This window comes from Camponotus floridanus, unplaced genomic scaffold (genome assembly GCF_003227725.1).
Source record: "Camponotus floridanus strain SB8 unplaced genomic scaffold, Cflo_v7.5 scaffold31, whole genome shotgun sequence".
In the NCBI taxonomy this organism is placed as follows: Eukaryota; Metazoa; Arthropoda; class Insecta; order Hymenoptera; family Formicidae; genus Camponotus; species Camponotus floridanus.
This window is the reverse complement of record NW_020229448.1, coordinates 211,568-238,934: the sequence shown is the minus strand read 5'-3', so window position 1 is coordinate 238,934 and position 27,367 is coordinate 211,568. Positions and strand designations below refer to the sequence as shown.

The 27,367-nt window shown below is 32.7% G+C and overlaps 4 protein-coding genes, 1 long non-coding RNA gene and 1 pseudogene across 7 annotated transcripts in view; all 6 read left to right on the top strand.

The window, feature by feature from the left end:
- The first annotated feature begins 446 nt into the window (after nucleotides 1-446).
- On the top strand, nucleotides 447-1,024 carry LOC112638499. The gene is made up of 2 exons (XR_003123053.1): nucleotides 447-616; nucleotides 930-1,024. It is a non-coding gene; the product is annotated as an uncharacterized LOC112638499 (long non-coding RNA).
- A 13-nt stretch (nucleotides 1,025-1,037) lies between these two features.
- Nucleotides 1,038-1,930, top strand: LOC112638502 (annotated as a pseudogene).
- A 3,607-nt stretch (nucleotides 1,931-5,537) lies between these two features.
- Nucleotides 5,538-6,769, top strand: LOC105252410 (baculoviral IAP repeat-containing protein 5). The gene is made up of 4 exons (XM_011259760.3): nucleotides 5,538-5,830; nucleotides 6,047-6,247; nucleotides 6,343-6,463; nucleotides 6,597-6,769. Exons 1-4 carry the CDS (start codon nucleotides 5,808-5,810, stop codon nucleotides 6,708-6,710), a joined length of 459 nt encoding a protein of 152 aa, XP_011258062.1. The 5' UTR covers nucleotides 5,538-5,807; the 3' UTR covers nucleotides 6,711-6,769.
- A 650-nt stretch (nucleotides 6,770-7,419) lies between these two features.
- LOC105252360 (exosome complex component MTR3) lies at nucleotides 7,420-8,717 on the top strand. Its single transcript, XM_011259695.3, has 4 exons — nucleotides 7,420-7,654; nucleotides 7,749-8,002; nucleotides 8,180-8,326; nucleotides 8,399-8,717. Exons 1-4 carry the CDS (start codon nucleotides 7,507-7,509, stop codon nucleotides 8,696-8,698), a joined length of 849 nt encoding a protein of 282 aa, XP_011257997.1. The 5' UTR covers nucleotides 7,420-7,506; the 3' UTR covers nucleotides 8,699-8,717.
- A 619-nt stretch (nucleotides 8,718-9,336) lies between these two features.
- Nucleotides 9,337-19,854, top strand: LOC105252358 (DENN domain-containing protein 4C). Of its 3 annotated transcripts, XM_011259690.3 has the most exons (20): nucleotides 9,338-9,971; nucleotides 10,419-11,027; nucleotides 11,125-11,721; nucleotides 11,847-12,436; nucleotides 12,552-12,792; nucleotides 12,865-13,135; nucleotides 13,231-13,322; nucleotides 13,405-13,655; nucleotides 13,730-13,900; nucleotides 13,990-14,118; nucleotides 14,260-14,506; nucleotides 14,584-14,734; nucleotides 15,017-15,220; nucleotides 15,609-15,836; nucleotides 16,237-16,332; nucleotides 16,494-16,741; nucleotides 16,818-17,076; nucleotides 17,147-17,551; nucleotides 17,825-17,994; nucleotides 18,138-19,854. In XM_011259690.3, the coding sequence occupies exons 2-20, from the start codon at nucleotides 10,697-10,699 to the stop codon at nucleotides 18,272-18,274; spliced, it is 4,818 nt and encodes a 1,605-aa protein (XP_011257992.1). In that variant the 5' UTR covers nucleotides 9,338-9,971; nucleotides 10,419-10,696; the 3' UTR covers nucleotides 18,275-19,854. The 3 variants fall into 3 exon arrangements, with proteins under 3 accessions (XP_011257996.1, XP_011257992.1, XP_011257994.1); XM_011259692.3 differs by lacking the exon at nucleotides 16,237-16,332 and having other exon boundaries at nucleotides 9,338-11,027; XM_011259694.3 differs by lacking the exons at nucleotides 15,017-15,220; nucleotides 15,609-15,836; nucleotides 16,237-16,332 and having other exon boundaries at nucleotides 9,337-11,027.
- A 1,369-nt stretch (nucleotides 19,855-21,223) lies between these two features.
- Nucleotides 21,224-27,367, top strand: part of LOC105252357 (unc-112-related protein) — a 36,641-nt gene continuing 30,497 nt past the window's right edge. The window contains exon 1 of the mRNA XM_011259688.3: nucleotides 21,224-21,747. Coding sequence (XP_011257990.1) covers nucleotides 21,609-21,747 — 139 coding nt within the window. The 5' untranslated portion in view covers nucleotides 21,224-21,608. The remainder of the gene's footprint in view (nucleotides 21,748-27,367) is intronic.

Sequence of the window (27,367 nt, the reverse complement as noted above, 5' to 3'; positions counted from 1 at the left end):
AACGCGGCCGATTATAAATGAAAATAAGATTGGCACAATTCAAATTTTCAGTTTTGGTTCCCGCGATAATATCGGCTGATATCAATTATAGGTGCAATTTCATTGACGCTAGAAACCAGCGGCAAATTAAAATCACTAGACTTTCTCTAGATTTGGCGTCAATAAAATAAAGTTCAAACAGTTTCAACTTTTTCAGTGTGTAAAGGTGCGACCTTATTGACGCTAAAAAGTAGCGTCAATCATTGGTTGAACAAGGAGGTAAGTATAGTTGCTTCATTGTTCAACCAATGGTTGACGCTACTTTTTAGCGTCAATGAGGCCGCATCCTAAAGCGTCCTTTTCATTGACGCTAAAAAATAGCGTCAATGAAATTGCACCTTAAGTTCATATTTTTATGTTTATAGAGGACGCATCGTCCTTTCAGGGATAACCAAAAGCCGGGTACTTTGTTAATCTAGTGACTTTAAGATCGCCTAAAAGCAGACTATGACAAAAAAGAGTGAAAACTATGAACAACTTTGTTGTTTGTTTTAAAGATTTTAAAAATGGCTTGTCGTATGCTACATATTTAGAGTTGTAAATAATTTGATAAAAAATGTTCAATCTATAAACAATGGTAACGCAAATGAAATATATCATTGTCTCTAAATCATTATATGTAATTAACATATAATGTGTATTTAAAATTAATTTATCAATTTAACTCCAATAAAATTATGAAATTTTTTTCAGGTATATTATTGTTTAATATTGTTTAATTTATTGCTTGTCAGTCATTCACATTTATTAAAAATAGTCACTTTATTAAATAATGTGAGAAACTATATTTTTTGCGAATAGTAAATAGAACTTTTATGAATATAGCATTTTGATAGTTTATATTTACAGTAGAAAATAATTTGTATTTCACTGTGCTTTTGTTCTATAAGACCTGAAGATGAATTATGAAAGGGTGTGACAAGTATCAGTAATGCAGGAAGACGCAGAGATAGAGCAAGAAGAGTAGTGAAAAGAGAAAGCTCCTGTAGCAGAGATAGAGCAAGAAGAGTAGTGAAAAGAGAAATAAGGCGCAAATTATTGGCATGGGAAAAATTCCGATACAATTTCCTGTCTAAACACTTCTGTGTTTAGAGGAAAAGAATTAATTCAACAGCAAAAACTGCTTGTAAATCTTGAAAGAAAGCAAAAACTTATGAAATTACCACAAAGTCAGACCAGACCAATGCAAATAAAATTATCGCTATTGGAATGTGGTTGGATGAGTGTTACAATGGATGGCAGAAGCATTGAATTAGATCTTATTGGAAAAGGTTAATATTTATGCTATTATTGGATTATAATGGTTAAATCACACACATACAAAAATCATGTGATACGATGTCTATTTTCAATTTTTTTTTTTATGTTTCAGTTCTAAATATTAGAATCTTATATAATTAATATCTTTGTTTTCTGTAGATACATTTGAAAGTTTTGAAACCTGGATTTTGGAAAACAAAATAATAACTTGTATGACCGGTAATTTAGCACGTAAGACTAGAATCAGTTCATTTATAGTAACTGGAAATGGAAATGGATTAGCTGGATTTGCGTTATCAAAAGCCAAAGCATCCTTAAAGACGGTTAAAAATAGGGCTGGTCAAAGACTAATGTATATTCCTACATATAAGGAATACACTGGTAAGAAAATAATTGTCAATACTATATAATATAAAATTTATTTCTTCTCTTTTAATATCACTTTGTATTTTTCAGTGTTACATGATTTCTTTACACAGTTTGAGAATATAAAAATATTTGTAAAGAAAATTCATGAAGGATAATGGGCTTGTTTGTCATCATGCGATAAAAGCGTGTTGCGAGATAATTGACATAAAGGATATGTATGCCAAAGTACAAGGAGGAATGTAAAAGCATTCTTTATTGCAACAGGTATGTATATAAAGTATTTAAAGGCATATTATACTTTTTATTTAATTTATATTAGAAAGAAACATTTTTTATTTATAAAAATATATATACATTATATATATATATATATATATATATATATATATATATATATATATGTTAGACATAAAGCTAAAAAAAAACGTGGATTGTGTCGATTAATTAATTAATTGTTTTATTTAATTATTAATTTATATATATATTATTAACAATAATTTTTTGTTTACTTAAACTTAACTATAAGGTATAAGGTTGTACATAAGAAACAATCTTTTTTTATTTAGTATTTCAAACATATTTTCATAGAACTTTAATTTAATTATTATATTATTAAAAATATTGAACAAAATAAAGAATTAAAGCTGGCTTTCTCTGCAGTCTCATGGCAGATTATATCAGAAATCATACTTTAGTTATTGCAATACATCATGAAACAAATCAATCTCAAATAATGGAAATATTTGCAGAAATATAATGTAATGTGTAATATGTAATGTAAATATTTTAATTTTTTTGTATGCGATCTATTTTTTATTCTATCGATATTTTCATAGTGATGCACCTTGAGCACTTTGCTTCATATGTTTGCAATAAAAATATATTAAAGCAAATTATTTTGCAAATTTATTATTCTAATTTTTATTTAGAAAGACTAAGATTAAAAAAGACGTATGCATTTTTTTCAGATATTTCTATTGAAAAAAACGCATCAGATAAAACTTTCCTGTACATTTTAAATGCGCCAAAAGATTTGCTCTTTATTCCACTTACTGCAATAATGTACACTAAAAATGACAGATCTATATTAAAAATGATAGATCTATATTTAGTAATTGGAAAGAAAGAGAGGAGAAATGAAAAGTGCATCTAGAGAATTTAAAAGAATAAAAATCTAAAAATAATAATACATAAAAATTAATATTATGTATTTTTTTCATGAAGAATGTGGGGCGCACATTTATGCATTTATTTATTTAGATGCGATTTACTTTAGAGCACATTCAGTATTCAACTTTAATTTTATTTTCTCTTTCTTATGATATATAACATAATTACCTGCAAATGCCATCATTTTTGTGTGCTTACAGTGATACAGAAGCAACATTACAAGTACTATATTTACAGATAACATCTGTATAATAAAAAAAGCACCAAAAATCTAATGATGAAAAAAGGATAAATATTGTAGACCAGGATAGTATCAACCAATTATTCCACTGCTCTGTTTCATTAGAGTTGCAATTTTCTTTTATATCATAAATATTATAAATAAGATAAAGATTTCTGTACGTTTCAAATAAATTTATATATTTTAAGTATGTAATACTGGGCACACATATTAAAAGGTGATAATATCGCAGTTATAATAAGATACGATCCTGGCAATGTAGTGATTTTTGGATCCTACTTAAAATAATTTAATTTGATTTATTTTTGAGAAATGCGCACAATACTTGAGAACAAATTATTTTTGTGCCATGTATTACCTGTGTAAAATTCCACACACAGTATCATATTGTCTGTGATATATGAAAAGCTTCATCGATGAAATATGATTGAGATATAAGAAAAGTAATATAGTACTTGTAATGAATAACATTAATGTGGAATACATAAATATTTTATATTTTAATTTCATATAATCAAGATGAGATAAGACACTCATGATTACTTTAAAAATGTGTCCACAAATATCATGTAACTTCAACAGCTGCACATTCGTCAAATTAATCCTATTACGTTAAATGAATCACAGCAGCTTGTTTTAATTTAATCTAACCTAACCAATTATATTATATGCTTCTCATTAAAATGTGTAAAACTGTACGTCGCACATTTAATACGATTAATATACTACGTAATAAAATATAATACACTAATGAAATAATTAAATATTATTTTTGAAAGCATGATAAAATCCAGGCAGCATACGCTTGTGTTTACATCCGACATCCAAAGCACTGAGAGGTTAGGTTAGATCGAAAAAATTTATCGTTTAACAGTTGGCAGCCCTACGAGATAGGCTGTGCAGCACTGCGCGTATATAAAATAAATTTGAAATCGCTTCTAGCTAACCATCTTCACGCGATCGACTTTATTTGAATTGCACGGCATCGCATCGAATTATGATGCGGTGCCGATTTGTTCGAACGTAATTCGGGACATCGCGATGCTGTATAAGCGTCGAATGAGCACGAATTGTCACGCAAATATGATAAATCACATCTACTCACCGTTCACCGGCTGTTCCACAGGCCGCTCCACTCGTTCGTCTCGGGACGTCCCATTCCGATCTTGATGCACACGATATCATCAACGCGAACGCGCGACACTTTATTCGGCACTCCCGATATTCGCTCGCATCCGATAATCATCATCAAGGGCGCAAATAATGCGACGCAACTTCGCTCCATCTTCGCGATGACGCCATCACTGAATGTCGTCAAAAATCGCTATCGCGCGTTTCCATCGACACACTATAAAAGTCGCGCGATCATCCTTCGACACTTTCGACGCTCGTTCACTCGCGATATTCGTTTAAAAACGGTTAAAAGACACGAAAAATGCGGACGTACGACGATCCGTGTAACTGCGTATGACTCCAAGTCACGTATGACGTAGCTATGACGCGTATGACGTCGCAGTGACGTCACGCGCCAACATGGCGGCCGAACCAGTACGCACTGGTTCGGCCGCCATGTTGGCGCGTGACGTCACTGCGACGTCATACGCGTCATACGTGAATCTGAGTCATACGCAGTTACACGGATCGTCGTACGTCCGCATTTTTCGCGTCTTTTAACCGTTTTTAAACGAATATCACGAGTGAAAGAGCGTCGAAAGTGTTCAAGGATGATCGCGCGACTTTCATAATATGTCGGTGAAAGTGCGCGACAGCTATTTTTCACAGTTCAGTGATAGCGCGATCGCGAAGATGGAGCGAAGTTGCGTCGCGTTATTTGCGCCCTTGATGATGATTATCGGATGCGAGTGAATATCGGGAGTGCCGAATAAAGTGTCGTGCGTTCGCGTTGATGATATCGTGTGAGTTTGTGCGCATAAAGATCGGAATTGGACGTCCCGAGGGGAGCGAGTGGGGCGGCCTGTGGAACAGCCGGTGAACGGTGAGTAGATGTGATTTATCATATTTGCGTGACAATTCGTGCTCATTCGACGCTTATACAGCATCGCGATGTCCCGACTTACGTTCGAACAAATCGGCGCCGCATCATAATTCGATGCGATGCCGTGCAATTCAAATAAAGTCGATCGCGTGAAGATGGTTAGGCTGGAAGCGATTTCAAATTTATTTTATATACGCGCAATGCTGCACAGCCTATCTCGTAGGGCTGCCAACTGTTAGGTGCAATTTCATTGACACTAAAAAGTAGCGTCAATGAAAAGGCCGCTTTAAGATGCGGCCTCATTGACGCTAAAAAGTAGCGTCAACCATTGGTTGAACAATGAAGCAACTATACTTACCTCCTTGTTCAACCAATGGTTGACGCTACTTTTTAGCGTCAATGAGGCCGCACCTTTTGAACTTTATTTTATTGACGCCAAATCTAGAGAAAGTCTAGTGATTTTAATTTGCCGCTGGTTTCTAGCGTCAATGAAATTGCACCTTTATGTGAATGCGAGGCGCGTACCGCTCAATAGCAATCGAATGTGATTGGTTCCTTCTCTCGGATCCAGCAAATTAGCGTTGAATGTTACAAGAATATGTCAACAGTCTTCTTTGTTGAACGTCCTGCTGATGTTATTTTCATCGTCTATAGAATATAAGGATTTCTTGCAAATTTTATTTACTTATAATTAGCAGAATTATAATTAGCAGAAGCAGAAATTCCAGCAATATGGATATTGACAATTTGTTAATGTGAGTATGTGTTAACATATTTTGAAATAAGTGACCTTTGAAGTAAACAAACCGAAACATCTCATATATCTCTATCTTTGTTACTTATAATTTGCAAACTGCATTCTATCACGACCTGTATACTCTAAACTTTTAGCAAATTTTCAAAACGAGATTGCTAAAAATGAAATTAGGTTAGACTAAGTTAAACTAAATTACTTCATTTTTTATTTTTAGAGAGCCTACATCTTTCTTTTGGAAACAGAATAGAATAAAAACATTCAATAATTGGCTTTTTAAAGCATCCGACAAGTGTAATGCTAAAAGTATGGCAGCTGCTGGATTTTATGTTATTGGAGATAATAATGAACCAGATTTAGTGGAATGTTTTATTTGTGGTAAACAACTCGATGGCTGGGAAGCACACGATGATCCATGGTTAGTCACATACAATGAAATAATTTGTTTATTATTTTCATTATCTATTATTTTTTTTTGTAACAAGTATTCTGAAATTTTACCATAACTTGCAGGAATGAACATGTGAAACATCAATCAAGCTGTCCATTTGTAAAATTAAATAAACAGGATGAAAGTGAATGGACAGTGCATGAAATGTACGAATTATATAAAAAATATGAAATAAAAAAATACGTAAGTTTGTCCACATGCGAATTATATGTTAGCTTTAATTATCAATATATTTGCTTTATATTTACTTCATAATAATATTAAGTTTTTATAGTAATATAATTCTAATAATAATGTATAATTTTTTATTTTGTAGATGAATGAATTAGATAAAAAAATCATTACACTGAGAGATGAAGCTGCAACATTAAAAATTAACTTATTATCTGCATATAAAACACCACAAGAAAATAAAAAGAATATTAATTAGATAATAATTCTGATTATACCTTCATACACAATATGAAACTTTTATACGTAATATAAAGGTATTTTTTCTCTTTTATATATATTTCTCTAGGATTTCCAACCTACTTATAACTATTTAAATATATTTTGTAATACTTTTAAAAAAAATATATATAGAACAAAATTGGTCACATTTTGAATTTATGTAATGAAAAATATAAAATACATAATATACCCTCTTGTGGCAAAGAAAATTTTTTTACATAAACAATGCAGTGATTTTTAAATTTGTATTATTTTATTTATAAATAATACATTTATCATAATTAACTTAAATTATTAAATTGCGTGACTTAGTATTTTATGAAATAAATGGTTTCCAATGATGTATATATAGGGTGTTCAAATTATCGAGCAACTTGAAACTGATAATTTCTAAATGAAATTGATCTCTAATTGAAATTGATAAGATTTTCTTGAACTGAAAGATGTTTTAAATTTTACCAGAAAAATATAAAAACATTTATAATATATACATATAATGTATATAGTGAAAAAAATCTTAAATAGGTCTATTAAATTTTATATAAGTGCACCCTTTTGTAGAGTTACAGAAAATTTGAGAGAAAATAAAGTATAATAAGTAAATTGACAATTTTCTTGCAAGATTAATGATGACTTTACTAAAAACTGATTCTAGATTACTTCAAGAAATTTATAGGCGATTAAATCTGAAACACCCTATATATTATCTTACATAAAGTCATTCTATTTTTACACGCATATTCTACTAGTCTATCGTTGTGTATACCTATATAATGCCGGTTGATCAGAAACGTATTAACGGACCAGAATCATCTGTTCCGTATAATATTTATATTCATTCCGAAATAAAGAATAAAGGAATACAGCCTGATGCTCCGAAAAGACACGATGGCCGATCAAACAATGAGCTTAGAAATATATGTAAGGTTATGATTGAAGTTATAATCAGGACATATCCAAGTTTAATTTTCTTACATCTTAAGAGAAATTAAAAAAAAAAAATTTTTGTTGACAGTTTTGAAAACAGGTATAATTAGTCAGGCTAAAGGTTCTGCATACATTGAAATGGGCAATACCAAAATCATTTGCTCAGTATTCGATCCTAGAGAAGTGCCCAATAAAACTGGATACTGTGTACAAGGGGAACTATTTTGTGAATTCAAATTTGCACCCTTCTCTCACCACAAACGGAAAATGCATCAGCAAGATGCCGAGGAGAAAGAATACAGTTTAATATTGCAAAGAGCTCTGGAACCAGCAGTGTGTTTGGTACGCATTTTCTAAAATCTTTCAAACATTTTTAAACACTTTTAAAACTTTTAAAACTGCACAAAAAACTTTGTGAAACTGATAATTTACTGTAGAATTTAAATATGCACACACATATACATTTATGTACATATATATACATATATACATTAATGACTCATTATGTTTCTATTTCAGCAAGAATTTCCCAACTTTCAAGTTGACGTATATGCAACAGTTCTCGACAATGGTGGCTCTGCATTGGCCGCAGCGATAATGGCAGCTAGTTTAGCTTTAGCAAATGCTGGGGTGCCAATGTTTGGTTTGGTTACTGCATCCACTGTTGTAAGTAAATCACTGTATGTTAATTTAAACAAATTTACAACTTATAGTTAAAAATTTCTCATTACTCGATAGGGTATATACGATCACACGTATTTAGTGGATCCAACAGACACAGAAGAAACATTTTGTTGTACAAAATCTGTACCAGGCACAGTTCACAATCATGGAATTATAATACAAGCTGCTCTTCCGCAGCACGGCCAAATTTCTGAAATGTTTGTAGTGGGGAGCGTCGATACAGATACCATTGTACATTCCATGGATCTTATAAGCGAAGCTCATAAAGATATATGTCCCTTGCTGGAACAATGTCTTGTAAAGACTGTGTTCAAAACATTTCGTCCAAATATTAAAAAAACAGATACAAAATAAAGAAGCTATGATATTTAAATTGCCATTAAAATCCTATTAAATATTTTCTATTTAATTGTGTGAATGACACTTGTTTATTTCTACATAATTTTTTTATCTATATTTTTCCCGAGCAGTAGGAATATTTGAGATATTATTTTTAATTTTTACTTTCTACATTTAAAATGCAATTAACAGTAACATTCATATTTTATTCTTAGATGATTCTCTTAATTTTATATAATTTTATACATTTTCTATAATTTTATACATTTTCTATATTTTATAATTTTTCTTCTAAAATTGAAATATTAAAATTGAACATCTCTTATATGGAAGATGCAACTTTTTAAATGTCAAAAAGTTTATAATGAAAAAAATACGAGAAAATAAGTAAAAATCTTGTCTTAGTATTCTTATTATTAAAGAATGCTATTGAAAAAAACATGCATTTTATCTTTATATAAAGATAAAATGCATGCGATATAATATATCAATTGCATCTTTCGTAATATTTTTATGGATTCTCTAAAGTAATAGTAGTGCCATTATAGCATAGTTTAGTCGAGATTAAACGAACGTCCGATAAGCAATTGACCCCAGGCACCGCGCACTTAAAGTTATTTATCTGACTGTTCTAACGGGAGGACTTGTTGTTTTCGATAGAAAAAAGGGTCGAGAGACAAAGACAGGTAGAGAAAAAAACAGAGTGTGACGCATTTGGCGACGCGTGTCTAGTCGTTTATTGTCACGAGTCATCATCGGTGATATATCGCGACGCGTCCGAAACGCTTTACAGGTTCAGACGGACGCGTAATAATTATATCGCTCGCGGTCGCGGAATTGTTCGGGAGTCGCGTCGGCCATTTTGCCAGCCGTGAAGAAACTATGGCCATCTGACAGTACACGCCAATTCCTCCGACAACGCGTTTCGCACGGCAAAACAACAACGCAGTTGACCCAGGAACTCGTGTTTACGTCGCGAGCGGGACGCGCGAGACAGCGATCCACATCGACGCCCCGGCTCGTTCCATCCCGGGAACGCTAGTCATGCCAGTCGCGCGACAACGTTACCCCGGGAATGCGCTTGTGTAATAATCGTCGCGTGTGACGTCTAACCTATACGATTTCGTTTTTCTAGAGGAACACGAGAGCGAAAGATCACGGGTGGAATCGAGTCGCCGCCTCCCTTTCGTTTCGGGAAAAATGCGATCGCCACGAAGGTCGACATCGACAGGCGTCGACGGAAAGTGAAATTGCCGAAATTCGAAGCTCTTATTACGAGGATCTTATTGTATGTATACACCGCGAGCTCTCTCTATTTACAAATCAAACTCGCTCGCAGCGCATAAAGGTCAGCGATGTGCGAAGCAACGCGAATAATCACGTCCGCTCTAAGCGAAATTGAACGATAAACGAGGCGATTTGTATGAAAGGGTGAGGAATTGATCGCCTCTTTACACGGTAGGATAACTGACTGAATTTGCGTTGCCTCAGGAGATTTTGATCCATAGAAAATTCAGAAAATCTTTGCTTATTCCACGCGCTCCGATCAAGTTTTATTCGTATATTTAAGCAATATATAACAGCGAGGCCGAAAGAATACTCCACTCCATCGCAACGGGGACACGTACCAATGGATAGCTGAAATATTTTTATAAGACTATAAGCTCATAAGAGAGAGAGAGAGAGAGTGCGCAGTACAGATTACAATGTTTCATATGTAATAATTATGTTTAAGGCGTTACGTAGTTAATTATCCAGATTGTTGCGGCATAGAAAGGAGAGTACTTTTTATAACGTGCCAGTCAATCTTGCGCGAGAGATTGTACGCTACATATTGAGTGCCACATATACGAGAGTGGTTCGAGAACAATCAATTTAGTGCCATGTACAGGAGTATTTGTATTCGCTGAAATTAATATATTTGCTATATATCTGCAACATGAGATGTACAGAGGATAAAGCCTGACCCAAAGACTGTTGCGTGTTCCGATAATAGTCTGCAGAGCGGAAAATATGGATGAGAGAAGAGTAGCGGATTATTTTGTTATCGCTGGTTTACCCGGTCAAGACAATGAGTTTAACAAAGATAATAATGACACTAACGATAAGCTAGAGGATTGGTGCCAGGAAGGCACTCACCTAAAAGACATGCATATGCCACCTCCTATCACAGATCTTGCCGTAATATTTCCCGCTCTGGGAGAATATTGTCCCGAGGGGTATACGCTGTTAGAACAAACTGTATCAGGTTTCCCGGCAGATTTGAATCATGGAAGCTTACGAACAAACGAGTGTTACTTGTGCTACAGAAGAGGACGAGACAAACCTCCCCTGGTTGATATTGGTAAGGAAAGAAGAGCTACAAATGTTGGAAATTATAAAACAAATATTAAAAGTATATGTATAAATATTATCTAAGTACTATATATTTTATTCTCCAGGTGTAATATACGATGGAAAAGAACGTATAATGCAAGATGCTGAAATGGTATTAGAGACTCCTAAAGGCTACGTGGCAAACGTAAATAATTCTACTTCAAAAATTTTTGTAACATACAGACGAGCGAGTCGAAAGATGCCTTGCAATTCTCTTGTCGTTACGGACATATGCGTTATCTTGGCGAATAAAGGAGAGAGTCCTCCGCATGCGTTCTGTGTCATCAATAAGAATTTGAACAAAGGAATGCTAGGCAGCGATGTATTTTTGTGCTACAAAAAGTCCATGAATCGCGCTAATTTGATATCATTTAAGCCAGCAATACTCTATAAATATCCTACAGCTGATTACAACAGTTTTGTCTTTCCAAATTCTGTCGCCATGTTTTGTCTACCGATGGGTGCGACTATAGAATGTTGGCCTAAAGTAGCATGTAAACCTAAACCAGTATTCTCGACATTTGTCTTAACAGGCGATGCTGCTCAAAAAATGTATGGTTCAGCGATAACGTTTTACGAAGAACTCCAACTGGAATCGGACATTCCAAACTGTAAAAATAATCAAGAAATCATGGATACAGTCGAGAATAATAAAAATAATGGTACAAATATATTTCATAATTTTAATTTTCATAGTCTTTCAACTTTTCTAGTGATTGTTGTAATTAATATGAAATAAGAAATATTTTCTTACATCTTGTTACATGTATATTTCATTTTGTTTCAGCGGATAATATAGAAATGATAACCAAAAATAAGTCGCAAATGAAAATAAAATTGTTCAAAAGATCTGGTATACTTAAGAAACTCAGTATATTGCAATTGGAAAAGTTGCAATACACGGATCCCGCGAGTCAATCACTGAATATTAGTAAATCTATATGTATATTGTCTCATTGGCCATTTTTTGACACGTTCGAAAAGTTTCTAGTTTTCCTACATGGCATGGTAAACGGTGAGCCGCAAAGTGTCCCGATTGAAAAGTACATTTCATATTTTTTGTGCGACATACCATTCCCGAGTCCGCAGCGACCGAGAATCTTGGTACAGCTCAGTAGCCGAAACAGATTGATTTTGACGCAACCGGAGGATTCGGCTCTACCTAGATCAGGTGCAAGTTTCAAGCAATTACTGATAAACTTGGGACCTGACAATTGTTTACTGATACTATTATTAATATTAACCGAGCAAAAGATACTTGTTCACTCCTTACGTCCAGATGTACTTACTTCAGTGAGCGAAGCTATTGCTATGATTCTATTTCCTTTCAAATGGCAATGTCCGTATATACCGCTATGTCCTCTAGGATTAGCAGAGGTAATGCATATTACACATACATGCATACTTTTATATTGCTTCTTTTCAATGTTTTAATAGTTACACACATGCAAAAGATTTAAAAAGATAATTATTATAAGATTTAAACTTTCAGGTATTACATGCACCATTACCATTTCTGATTGGAGTAGATTCGAGATTCTTTGATTTATATGATCCTCCTTCTGATGTCAACTGTGTAAACTTGGATACTAATAATATAGCAATATGCGAAGATAAAAAGTATTTAAATATAAAATTATTACCTAAAAAAGCAGCTAGACAACTCAGAAATTGGTTGGAGATTTTGTCTTCGAAAATAATCTCGTGGGGAAAAACTAACTCTTCTCAAAAAGGTATATTATTATTAGTTTACTTTCTTCATTTTTTTTATTTCTCAACATTTATTTATTATTTTTATATTTTAGATAGAGGAGATGAAGATTTCAGCGTGGACAGAGAGTTTCAACAAAAACGGAAAGAGCAAGCTTTAGAACTCGAAATACAAGATGCTTTCTTAAGATTTATGGCGACAATTCTCAAAGGATATCGAAGTTATTTGGTACCAATTACAAAAGCACCTACTGTAGGAACAACAGATTCGACAAGTTTATTTAATTTCCAAGCATTTTTGAGAACTCGCGATAAAGCCCACGCTAAATTCTACTCTATGCTTGTCAAAACGCAAATATTTGCCAGGTAAATTAATTTACATTGTTCTATGATTAGTGTATGATCATGCACACACACACACACACACTATATATATTCTAATCACAAAATTAATTTTATAGATTTATAGAAGAAAGAAGTTTTGTATCAGATATGGATATGGCAGGGTTAGCATTTTTTGATGAATGTACAGAACGAATTGAAGAAGAAAATGGTAAATTTAGATATATTTTTTTACATTATTAGAATATACATAATGTAATAAAATAGCTTCTCATTCTTTGTATAATTTTTAGTAATTCTTCTGGAGCTCGATGAATCTCAACATAGTGAACGTACAGTATTTATACCTCCACCTGAAGCAGGAACAAATCAAACACCAATAACATATAAATTGTTCAAATTAAATCCGGATCTAATGAGGCCTCAGAAGAATTTTTGTTTGAAAAATCCATCTTTAAGTGCCTTTGGAATGGTACCTGGGAGTCCTATGGCTCGTAGAACAAAGCATGAAATCAAAGTTGCTCAAAGGATGGCTAGAAAACAAGTAAATAAAATGATATATAATAAAACATTAAGTTTCTTTATATGCAATTAGTAAAATTTGCCATCTTTATTCAGGCCGCGATGCCCGACAGATGGGGTAGATGTCTGCTCGGTACATGTTATAGTCTTTGGTTCTTACATTTACCGGCCATGCTGCAAGTCTCTAATCAACCCGCTGCAATTTTGCATCAGGCTTATGAATTATTAGTCAAAATGCAAAAGTTACGTCTCGATCCTATGGAAGAGGTATAAAAGAACTTTGAATTATAAATCACTAACAATTTAGAAAAAAACCGTTATTTATTTAAATGGATATCCGATATTATTTTTTATAGGTATGTTATAGAGCTATGATGCAACTTTGTGGCGTATACGGTCAACCAGTTTTAGCTGTAAAGTTATTATTCCATATGAAACGCAGCGGCGTGCAACCTAACGCTTTAACATACGGATTTTACAATAAGGTAAATTATTAATCTCATATTTTTTAAACTAGTAAAGACACCACCTTTTAAAATATAAATTTACATAGTATTGTGTGTAATTATTTTAATAATTTTAATTAATGTTTATATTAATATTATAATTTCTTTATATGTTTATAGGCTGTTCTCGAAGCAACTTGGCCTTCTGATATGACAAACTCGAGTCAACTGATGTGGAACAAGTTGCGAAATGTTATTGTTGGTGCAGCATTATTTAAAAAGGCTGGGAAGAAGAGCGCTAGAAGGCGATTGAGTTCAAATGCGGATTTTTTAACCGCCGATAAGACTGAAGGCATGGAGCATGCTCTTTCTCGGTCTAGTCTCGACAGTTCTCATTCTCAAGATACTGAAGCTGCACATAGTGATTGTGAGTTAATTTAATTTTTTTACGCGACTTGGCCAGTTTTTGAATAATTCTCTTATAATAAGTCCTTTATTTGGCAGCTACTAAAGGCAGTTCTGTATCAGATCTACATGGATTCGGATCACTCGAACTGAAAGCTAAACTTCTCCGGCAAAATAGTATAGTGAAAGATCAAACGACATTGAGTATGTTACAATCGGACGAATTGGAGCGGGCACCTAGTAATCCAAGGTATCTTTTATGTTCACTATTCAAAGTTGTGAACGTTAGTTTAGCTCTCAGATTTGCGCAAATCGCTGAAATCGCTTGTTTTTTTATAGATTATATCATATCATTTTACTAGTATTATTATGATAGCAGATGCAAGAGAGAGTATTTATTGTATAGAACATTTTTGCTCATTGTTACAGAAACCTTATGTAATAATTAATCTGCGTGTTGAGTATGCGTTGAAGATTTTACAGTGCTAATTTGCATGTATAGGCTTATGTAGATGTAATATTTTTTACGTAGGCTAACGCGCAGTGTTGAATCACCATTAAAAAGTCCCGTGCGCACACCAGTTACGGAAAATGACCCATTGGGTGCTCTCATTAATGACGAAACACCGATTGTGTCACCTTCCGAGGAGAATGATTCAAATTGCTCAACAAGTACTTTAACTGTTTTAAATAATACGACTGAAGAGAGACCAGGAGGGCCGCTTTTATTTAGAAGGTATGATATAACTTGTACATCGTATTTGCATGTGAAACATTGAAAAAATACAAATTTTTCAATACAATTTAAATATTTAAATAAGAGAAAGATAAGTGAAATTTAGAAGTAAATTATAGAGTTATATAGAAGTTATATAGAAGCAAATATTTTTTCGCAAAAATAAATATAAAGAGAAACATAAAATTATAATTCTCACAATCATCTAATGGGAAACTGTTACTGGTGATCAAAATTATCACGTAACATACATTATTATATTTGCACAATAAAAGTCTTTTCTTTTTATAAAGATCAGTTGCATAATGCTTTATATTCATATTACATGCGTATATTTCATCCCATGTATCTGATTTTAAACACAAAAAGCATTCTAATGTGTTTACAGCAACATTCTCCCACGTAGTGCAACTTTTCATCAAGCGGTAGATGAAAGTGGCATGACAGTAGGTGGACATTTACAGAGGAGCGAGACAATGCCTCATTCGGTGGCACAACAAGGGGAACAGGAGAGAGAAAAGGAGAGACTAGAAATAAGCAGTCTTTGGTCTCAAAATAAGGATAGTGTAACATCCAGCCTCTCTAGCTTAGGATCTAGTCTTAAACTTAGTTTCGGGTAAGATATTTGCGAGATATTTAATTCAATAAGATGCACTATTTGTAGTTTAATAATAATTTTCACAGTATACATTCCTCCAAAATGTCATGATAATATATACTTGCGCAAGACGCGATTATTTTATATTTTATAAATGTAGAAGAAATATATAATCATCTTAAAGTGCATAAATGAATCATATTTTTATTTGTATGTATATATATATAAATTTTTTTAAATAAGATACACATAATGCAATATTAATGGGAAAAATATTATGAATATATACATTAAAAACATCTTATAATTGAATATTTTTAATCACATTGATGGAGGAACGATACCAGTTTATTTTCGTTTATTATTTTGCATGCGCATTTGTTTTTCTTTTTTTTTTTTGTTATTCTGGTAAATGTAGACGATATTCCACGGGTGGATTGGCATTTGCTAAAAATAAGGATTTAATATCATCGAATCAACTTATTGAATCTCTTAGTCTCTCCAGTTATATCAGGTATGTAATGTAAATAGCTGCACAGATGCTTATTGAATATGCATTCTATTGATGTATGTGTGTATGTCTCTTTATTGTTTTAAGATATATTTATAATATTTACATAAACCAATTTTTCTTTTTTTGTTCGTATTCTTGATTAGTACAAATTCTTGTTCTAGCCCATCAAGTTTGACAGGAAAGAAGTCGAACGAAATAATACTTGGCGGCCTGAATAGCTTGAAATCTGCTGCAACAACTGTTGTTAAAAAATTTGACGAGATAAAAGAAGCCATTTCGGCAACGAGTACACCGGTAAAAAATAAGGAACGTGAACAAAAAATAGCTTACGGAATATCGCACGAGTCTTTAGATTCTCTTACTGATGGATCTTTACAAGATCGAAATGAAACTTCCACGAGAGCACCAGGTATATAAATATAAATTATGAAAACAATGGACATTACATATTTATATTATGCGATTAATATTCATTTTTTTTACAGGTGATGGAAATTTAGATTTATGCTCGTTATATGAACTCACAGAGTGTCTGTATCCAAAAGGCACTAGAGAGTTGGAGGAACGTCTTGCCATTGAGCTTGTGCTTTCCAGTGCAAGTAGATGTCATCATTGCACCGCTATCTTGTACGACGAAGAGATAATGGCTGGTTGGCAGCCGGAAGATTCCAATTTAAATACAGTCTGTCAGTATTGCGATAAGGCTACCGTACCTCTTCTCACCGTTACGATATTAGATTACAGGTAAAGAATCATATTATAAGCGTTACTAATCGTTATTAATCTTGAATAATATTAAAATTCGTTTACATAGATGTGAAGCGAGCGAAAAAAACAACGACCCTTTAATGGGAGCATTGGTAGAATTACTAGACCAACCGAAGGAATCTTTGGAACCAATAACAGTACCATATCTAAACCCATTAGTTCTGAGAAAAGAATTAGAGAGCGTATTAAGTCAAGAGGGGGATGCCTGTCTCACCAAGCATGGGTTTATTCAGGAACACCCGATAGTATATTGGAATTTGATCTGGTATTTCGAAAGGATTAATTTAACAAGTCATCTACCTGATCTCTGGTTGAATAACGATAAAAATTCAGAACTTCAAAGAACTGCAGGATTGGTGGGCGTCAGAACAATGTGGGATAATGAACGATTACATATGGATCGTTTGCCTATGTATCTCCAATGGAAATTAAATTCTACAGAGGATAGGACGTAAGTTTCAATAGATTGTCTCTCAAGTTACTAATTAATACTAATTAATCAACATGATATAGTAATTAAAATTAAATTTCAAATAAAGAAATAAATAAATAAGTAAATATATATATATATATATATATATATATATATATATATATATATATTTATTTTATTAATGAGAGGAGAGATTAAAGTAATAATTGCTTACATTATAAATAAAATAATTTTATCTTTTTAAACAAATAATGTGCAAAACGATTGTCATTTTGTTAATTTTTCATTTAGATTGATGCAGGCAGTGATAACATATGTTCGTTGCAACGATTTAGCAGAACCTATAATAAGAGTGGCCTTAGAAAGAAGTAAACATCAAATAGGCGATCATCCATTTTCCATATATAGGGATATTCTGTTTTTGGCATTTATTGTATTGGGCAGGACGAATATTGACCAAGGTGGGCTGTAATCTTAAAAAGATTATGCAAGATGTGTATTTTTTAAATAATTCAATTGTTGAAATATCAAGTTTGTTTGCAGTACATTAATTTCGCTAAAAATTCTCTGTATTCATCTGTAATAATGATCATGATATTTACAGGCGTCTTCGATAGAGAATACAGTTTGTCGCTAGAAAAATTCTCCGAAAACGAGGAGAAATTATTGCATAAAATTGACGCTCCACCAACAATGATGTCAGTATATTGCAGGCATTATTTTAAACAATTAAATGTTTGAGAAACGTAAGCGGCCGTGAATAATTCTGATGAAAACTTATTCCCTTCGAAGCATTGGAGAAAGAGGATGCGATATTGCGCGAATGATAAATGCTCGCAAGTACGAGCTCTATAGGCTTTATTTTCAAAACGGCGTACATGCGGGGAATAAATTACATTACACAAAGGATGATATTCAAAGCAATCGCATATTAAAATGTGTTTCATCGTGTATCGAAATGTCTGACATAATGCATCATTGATGTCTCTTCAACACGTTGAACGTTCATCTAACGCGAAAGATGTTAATGTTATCAATGACGATTTACGCTCGAGCTACAACGCCAGTTTTTTTAATGCGCCAATTACGATCGACATCGTCGAGTAACGTAGATTTGCAAACCAACTCGTCTTTTTTTTCTTCACGAGACTGTTTACTTACTGACATCTGATATTTCTCTTTACTTGCGCAAAAATATAAACGAGTCATTTCAAATTCGGACTTGTCGAATTTTCCTTTGGCCACACACGCACATGATAGAACTGATAGATGAACTGATAGCTATCGAATCGATTGCAACACTGTTTCGCGCTAATCGTGATTAACTAAATTTTTTTCTTACTCATATCGCGGCGAGAAGGGCTGTGATCTAGAAAGATGTGGAGAATTACTGATCGTAATTGGCCGCTAGTCGGAGTTATCGAAACGATCGATCTCGAGATCAGGTCAGTGCAATATCAAGTGTTGAATGATAATAACGATTTTTAACTAATCGTACATCTCTGGATCTTCATATGTTTATAACGTAATTGTTTTTAATGGTTATCGACCTTTTTTTTTTTTTAATAAATTCGATCGTGTATGTCTGATTTCTGATTCAGTAATTCGCGCAGCGCATCAACAGTATCTAAGAGTACAATGTTAAAAAGTATTAAGTACCAAAGAAGTTATACGGATTGTAAAGCGATTGCAACTTCAATTGCAACTTGTAAATTCCCTCCAGGTGTGCTGTGACCTTAAATACGTTTCAGTCCGTCGCGTAATGTAAAAAGAAAAAAAAGCTGTCAAATGTGGATATTAAAAACAAGGCAGCGTCTAATATACCTACTATTTTTTTTACCATAAAAAGAGCGAGAGAAGGAAAAAAGCGACGGTAATATATCGCGTAACATGACGGAACGCAGTATTCTTTCCTTGTACTCTTAGATAGAAAATTGTTTATTGCACGACGAACACACACAATATAAGTATCGTTTCTCTACTCGTCCTAGGTGAAAAGTGTTCTTCATAAAGGCATGATTAAACTTGATCGCTTATCCTCAAAGTAAATACTTAATGTGTGTGAGAGTGAATATTTTTATGAATTTTAGACATTTAAAGCATTTGTAATAGTTTAGCAAATTTAGTTAGATAATGTTCTATTCACAATTTATTCGAAACGAAACGATGAGATTATTCGTCGCGAGGAGACTCACGAACGCTACTTTTCATAATGTTGTGCACTTTTCATCCTGGACATTGCGGATGAATGTATGTTCATTCATTTCAATATTATGAATGTAGATTACAAGAATAAAATCAGTTGAGGTATTTTACAAAAATCGTTTGTTTTACTTTACAGATAGTCATTAATCTCTACTATATGTCTGAACAAAACTTAATTTAAATCTAATGTCATCGATGTATTGTTTCTACATTTTTTTAGAATTATTTTTGAGTTTGAAGCTCAAAGAAAAGATATGAAAAATTAAATATATAAGAAAAGATTTATCATGTTTAATATATATTTAATTTTCCACTAATCTTATTTTTAAGAAATTCGTTAATCTCTATATAAAAGATAATATTTCATGTATTAAGATAAGCTCTAAAAAATTGATATTTTATGAAATATTTTATATTTTGTTTAGATATAAAATATGAAATCATAAATTATTTACTTTTCACAGATTATATTTTAATAACTTTATATAGAGAATAGAAATGTTAATTTATGTAAACAAACCATTTAATTCTATCTAAAATGGAAAAACAGGAGAAAACTATATACTATTATTTTATATTTATATTTTGTATTGTTTTTAGAGAGATTTTGATTGTATTGGAAAAAGATATTGGAAAATATCAACATTATTAATTTTATGAAAAGTCAAATTTAGAATAGCTAATAAATGTATACTGCTATAATGATTATATTGCTGATTGAACATAAAATGAAAAAGAATGTCTTCTAAAAATGTGTTATTCGTTTCCAGCGCTAATTAGTTCATGAATACAAGCAACAATAATATCAATTAGAGGTATACAATGCTTAAATTGTTTAGAGGAAGCAAATTTTACAAAAGAAAGTGAGGGTTGAATTACTTTTATAAAATGCACCCGAGTATTGACGGATTTCTAAAAAAATTATTTATTCTATCTTGGCAGTAAATAAGAGATTAACATAAAATTAAAATGGATATATTGTATAGTGAAACATCATAAAAATTGCTGTGGAACAATTTTTAATGTGCCTTGTTGCATTATGCAATTCAGATCATTATAAATTTACTTACCTATTTATAATAAATCAGCATATTAATTTCATTGCGCATAGTATTTTATTTTAAAAAAATCTTTGCAACTCCTTTTCTCAATGCTTGCAATCGGTTTTCGAAAATTAGGTTAGGTTAGGTGCAGTCACGGCTAAATGTCGCGATTTTTTTTTTTTTTTTTTTTAAGTTTAATGAGCCTTCAACCAGTTTAGTCCTATTGTGATTATTTAGGCACTCATATCTTTTTCTTTTTTCTCTTTCCCTTCCTCTTATTCTTTTTTAGATTACTCTCCGTCTCGCGATGTTACTTCGGCATTGCTCGGGCTAGAGCTCGGGTCACGTGGCTGCGCAGTTGTCGCCGCGCAGCACGTGACCCGAGTGCGCCCGAGCAACGCCGAAGTTAACCGAGGCGACATTCTTGAACATAGCGGTTTCCCCGCCGCCGCCATTCGGGTCCGAGCGAGCGAAGGTGGTGTGTCGTGCGAGTTTTGCTCCGCTGTTCGGCGATTACGCGCGAGTGTGTATGAGCGCGTGCGCGCGCGCGCGCCCAGGAAAGGCGAATCGAGGGAAGGTACGACGGTTTTCGTCGCGCGCGTTGGCAGTGGTGCGTTGCGTGTGACGGTGTCGGATACGCCTCGAGGAACATGTTCGCCGAGCATTGAAACGCGCGTCTCGCATCGAGAACCACAACCGTCATCGACGGCTCTATCATCGGGTGTGCGTGTGTGTTGGTTCCTTCCGGATTGATACGGATTTTTCCGGTCTCTCTCTTCCACTTTGTGCATTGTATATTCGATTGAAGAGCGAAAAAATATTGCAACATGTATTCCGATGGCCACGAAGTGGACGGTAGCTGGGTGCTGCGCGTCTACGTGACGGATCTGCAGGTCGAAAGGAGTTTACGCGTAAAGGGAGAGCTGCATATCGGCGGTGTCATGCTACGTCTCGTGGAAGATCTCGGTAAGTGTAATGCCTCGTGTATCTTTTCTCTCTCTCTTTATCTTTCTTTTTCTTTTCCTCCCATTCTTTTCTCGTCTCGGATTCTCGATATCACACGCCGCGTTGTCACTGTGCGATGTAAAATACGGTTCGCGTTTACGCGCCGAATAGATCTCCATATCTGATTTAAATAATATTTGAAATGATCGGAACCGCGAAATGACGTCACGGATTTTAAAATAGCCGGCAAAATGGCGCGCATGCATTGTATGTAACTGTATGCATCTCGTTAAATTCACCAAATAAAGCGATATTGTTGCGCATAATATATTTTGTCAAATAAGTTTATCAAGTGTCGAGCAGTAATTGGCAGTAATTTCAAAATTTATTTTTTTCAAAATGATATTTTATTACATGATAGGGAGAAATAAATAATGGATTGTAAAATCAGTTTGAGATATTGTGACAAATCGAAATGGAATATGTATATAGTCATTGTAAAAATGCAACTCGAGTCAATCTCTTACATTCTCAATTTTCACATAATAAATTTTCCTTTTATTTAACCGAATATATTTAAATAATTACTAAAATGTGAACAGTAAATTATATATATATACATATATATATATATATGTATTCATATGTGTATATATATATATATATATATATATATATATATATATACACATATGAATACATTTCTCCTCTTTAATATGTTTTTTATCTTAATTTATTATAAAAGCAGATACAAAGAAAAATGATAGAAAGTATATTTTTAACTATAAGTTAAAAAAAAAAACTCGAAAGAATTATAAATAACGTATGTATACATGTATGTTAATTCACACGTAAACATTCATATATAAATTTTTTTCAATTTTATTTTTTAACAGTTGATTAGGCAAGTCGATGCGGGACGGTTTCATACTTGTTGAATTAGCCAATTTCGATCGATTGAGAAAGAGAAAAATAGAAAAAGAAGTCTAAATACATTTATATATAGGGGTTTATTATCCACGATGACGTAATCGGAGAAATGGGAGTCTTATGTAAAAAATCTCGAAAACACGGACTAAAATTCTATTCGTACAAGACTTGTGTATGCATAGACAATTTTATTCTATGTTTTTATTTCTATTTTTTTTTTATAGAATTATTCTTTTTTCAACTATAGCACCGCGCAAACATATATTACACATATATAAATTTAAGAGACAGAGTCCAATGGAAGAAGACAAAGACATACACAATTTTTTGATTTCGTTTTTCGTCATTTGTTTACTTTTGTGAATTATATTTTTTCGCGTAGTTGCGTATAAAATTTTCGAATAAATACAGCGAAGAAACGCTTCCGGTGAAGAAAAGGATTCAAGCACGTTTATTCGACGCGTGTGCGATAAGAAATAACTCATATCTCGAGCGTGACCCGTTTGCGATAATGATAATTTTACACGAATGCGATATAGTCGCTCTCGTAAATTACGTCGGTATCCATCAGGTATGTAATATTTTGATAGAGCAAGAGCGTATTAAATCACACGTATTGATATGTGTAAACAATCAAGATATTACACTATAAATCCTTTATAATTTGATTAAATCATGTATATTGATGTAACAAAATATTTAAAAAAATTAAAAGTTTTTTTGAAAGATATTATTTTTAAAAGATATATATATTATTAGCACGCTTATTTATTTATTTTACGATAATAATTTTATTTTTAACTATTTTATATTTATAATTTAAATTTTCCGCGTGAGTAAAGATATGCTTTTTATTTTTAAAAAGGAACGATTAAGTTTTTAGTCTTTTTTTTCGCACAAGTCGATCGTCTTTTAAATATTGAAGGTACAAATTTTTTAGATAATTATTCTTATTTTTTATACAGTTAAAGTAGAATATTTATCGTAATACCCAGCTCTTTCTCCCGCCCTTTGTACGACGCAGAGATGATTGTGGCTCATGAATATGTTATAACGTGAAGTATCGAGTGCGGGTGCATTATTCAATTCTATTTTTACGAAACCTTTGCGACGCGAGGGATAAAATTACGAGTCAATGTTATCGAAGAAAAATAAATAAATATAAAGCAATAACTATCGTTAACAACACAAACACACTTTGTATATAAACATATATATTGATTTTGAGACCATCGGGGATAATCGATTTTTTTCGAGGAGAGAAGGATGTCGAACATGTCACAGCGCGAAGCCAGGTAGAAAAATCTGGCAGCCATATCTTTTGTTGACTGGTCCTCTTTTTTACTCGGCGGCCCCAACAGGTTAGCGTGGTCGTGCAGGTTCTCGCTGCATCACCGCTCGACCACTCTGAACCGGACCGTCGACCGGCCCCGAGTCTTATGTAAATACACCGGGTGTCCCGCAGCGCACGTAGTCGCGATCCGATGCATTACAATGAGTCACACAGATTTGAATATTGGCTGAATATATATATATATATATATATATATATATATATATATTCAGCCAATATTGATTTATAATTCTCGAATGTACATTTAAAAAATAAAGACACACAGTATATATATATATATATATATATATATATATATATATATATAAAATATATATTTTAAAAGCAAAAGACACGCAATATATATATATATACAATTTTTTTAGAATACATACATATAAGACAGTAACACAGCCTATGTTAAATTAGAGAGAAAATTACAAGTTAGAAAAAAATTATATTTTTAACAATTTAAAAAAAAATGAATGAACAATATAAGATATATCTTATTTTACGTGCAAATTTTATTTTGAAAATTTATTTAATTCTCATTTAAAATTATTTTAAACATATACATATATTTATTTTTCGAATTGTTTCGTGCTTCTTCTGGATAAATGCACTTTGATACTTTTAACGTACTTTTGCTGCTCAGTTAAAATAGATAAGAAAACCGATATAAGTTTGAGACTAATTGTAAAAGGACAAAAAACGGAAAAAATATAGAATGTGCAAGTATACGCATTAGCTCTTTTATATATTTATATCCAAACACGAGAAAAAGAAAACCTCATGTAGCTTCTGTAATTAAGTATTCTTAATAATAAATATTAAATAATAAATAATAAAGTCTTAAATAATTTAAAAGTTTCAAAATATTTCGTTAAATCAAATTGACAATGATAAAATATAATCTATTTTTGTGATAACGTAACAACAATATATATTGTATGCATTTTTTTAAGAGTTTGCTTGAATTGATAAATTAAACATAATAAAATTTAAATAATATGATAACGATTAAATCATGTTAGGTCTCGCGATTATCGCAAAAATGCTTCTATGATTTGAACATAATCTCAAGTTTCATTTTTTTTAACCATTTCTTTCTTATTCTGATTTGTTTGCCCCATAAATTTCGCATTATAATCTGTAAACACGTTGCGCAAGCGATTTTGAAGTAGCGTGATATTTCGCTTACGCAACTTGCACATCCAATATATTACGTAATAAATTTCCATGTTTTGTACAATTTTATCTCGTCTCTAGATATTATATATATATATATATATATATATATATATATATATATATATCGGAATAAACTTATTTGGTCAGCGAGTGACCTTTCAGGGATCCTCCATGGCAATCGGCATTGTATCCATCGAGTGAGATACCAACAACGTTCTGGAGTCGCATATCACTGTATTAAGAAGCAACATTAGATGTGAGGCCCGAATAGCTCAGTGGTCTAGAGAGTTGCTCGGAAAGCGACTCGGGTTCGAATCCCGATCCAGCCACTTGCGCCTCACATATTTTTCTTGTCCACGAATATTGTTTTCTAATAATTACTCGTTGAGCTGAAGAGTGTGCGAATGCTCTCTTCACAGGATATACCGTTGCCACGGATGAATTCTGTCGCTCGTTAACGAAATGGACGTAAAGACACGTCCGACTTCCTCCCACATACATCCCTATCTTTCTCTGGACTCAATGTAAACCCCTTAGCCTTAGCAAAAAATTATTTAAATAAAAGAAAAAAGAAAAATACCTTTTATTTGTCTTGTCATTTAAGGGTAATATTTGTCTCAAGCTTCGACGAAGAACTTGTTTATTTAATTGACAATTAAATAGACAAGTTCTTGACAATTAAATAGACAATTAAATAGACAAGTTCTCCAGCCTAGTCCGAGACAACTTACCCTTCATGACAAGACAAATAAAAGGTATTTTTCTTTTTTCTTTTATTTAAATAATTTTTTGCTAACTCTTGGCCATTTGTTTAAATGTTTATAATTTTTGAACCGTCCAATTATAAACGAAACGAAAAGCACTACAAACAACTACAAACGATTCTAAAGAAAACTGCGCAAGCAGATTTGAAATATTTAAATGTCGGGTGCGAGTCATTTTTTCAAATTTTTATATTTTTTAAGGGATAAAACTACAAACGAAATTATTGTTACTACAAGCAACTACAATCGAAATGCTATTGTTTTTTGTATTAAAAAATTAATTTTTTAAAAGTCGGGTGTCAGGTTCACATAGGTGGATGTATGTGGGAGGAGGTCGGACGTGTCTTTACGCCCATTATATGTATGTGTCATAATATGGACGTGTCTTTACGCCCATTATATTATATACCATATATATATATATATATATATATATATATATATATATATTGCCATTTAATTTTTATTCTTACAACTACACGTGTACTTTTTTCTCCACGTGAAATGAGTTTGTATATACGATACAAAAGACAAAACTCCAAGTCGAATAATGATATTTCGCGAGCATTCTTATTCAGTATTTGGTTCTCATCGAAATATTTGATGATTAAATGCCGTTCGAATAATTGACGTTCGTTGGTGACACACGTGGCTTTGCGAAGTCACGAAAGAAGAAAAAGTCAGTAACACTCGAGCCGATGTACCGTATGTCAGAGCTCGACGACAAGAGACTGCATTCTTCTTACAACTCTTACCCTTCCGCGAAGCCATAGAAGACCTGCCTTCGCGGAGCTCTCCTTTTCGCAGCCTCGAATTCCGTGATTTTGAATTTATACCATGCATGTGAAATGCCGTACGTTTGTCTGATGAAAGAAAAGCTTAACGTGCCAAAATCTTTATCACAGAAATTATTCCAAGATTACAAGAGTATATTAATCACGCACTATTAATCACTCGTTGAGCTAAATCCTTCAATTTTAATGACAGATTCCTTGGCATATTTGTGTATTTTTGCGATAAATTTTCTTTGCGATCGTTTATTTAATGACAAATTTTGTTCTCTACTACGATGTATTTTTCACGATGTTTGAGTGTCCATTAAAATCAGGTTGCAAAGAGAAAAGAAAGCATGGATCAAACTGATTTTTGTATCCTTATCAGAGTGACAAACGAGCGAAGATTAAATCCGAAGGTCGAATCCCCGCGAAGCGCTTAAGTTGAATTATCTGCTCAGATTACATGTATAGCGTCAGATTACACACCGTAATTTTATATCACGTCGGCTACCTTACACAATTCGCAATGAAGGCGAATCATTTTGAAAACGGCTCATACAGTATGTTGATATACTCACAATATAGTGATTTATCACCAATGATATATAAAATATATTGGTAGTTTGTAATAAGATTAATAATAATTT

What these genes read in the sequence shown, in the direction of transcription:
- LOC105252410 (XM_011259760.3), top strand. Translation starts at nt 5,808, where the DNA reads ATGGATATTGACAATTTGTTAAT. An exon ending in GAAGCACACGATGATCCATG is followed by an intron (nt 6,248 to 6,342) that starts GTTAGTCACATA and finishes CATAACTTGCAG; the next exon opens with GAATGAACATGTGAAACATC. An exon ending in AATATGAAATAAAAAAATAC is followed by an intron (nt 6,464 to 6,596) that starts GTAAGTTTGTCC and finishes TTTATTTTGTAG; the next exon opens with ATGAATGAATTAGATAAAAA.
- LOC105252360 (XM_011259695.3), top strand. Translation starts at nt 7,507, where the DNA reads ATGCCGGTTGATCAGAAACGTATTAACGGACCAGAATCATCTGTTCCG. An exon ending in TGGAACCAGCAGTGTGTTTG is followed by an intron (nt 8,003 to 8,179) that starts GTACGCATTTTC and finishes TTTCTATTTCAG; the next exon opens with CAAGAATTTCCCAACTTTCA. An exon ending in TGGTTACTGCATCCACTGTT is followed by an intron (nt 8,327 to 8,398) that starts GTAAGTAAATCA and finishes ATTACTCGATAG; the next exon opens with GGTATATACGATCACACGTA.
- LOC105252358 (XM_011259690.3), top strand. Translation starts at nt 10,697, where the DNA reads ATGGATGAGAGAAGAGTAGCGGATTATTTTGTTATCGCTGGTTTACCC. An exon ending in AAAGGATGGCTAGAAAACAA is followed by an intron (nt 13,656 to 13,729) that starts GTAAATAAAATG and finishes ATCTTTATTCAG; the next exon opens with GCCGCGATGCCCGACAGATG. An exon ending in TGAAGCTGCACATAGTGATT is followed by an intron (nt 14,507 to 14,583) that starts GTGAGTTAATTT and finishes TTTATTTGGCAG; the next exon opens with CTACTAAAGGCAGTTCTGTA.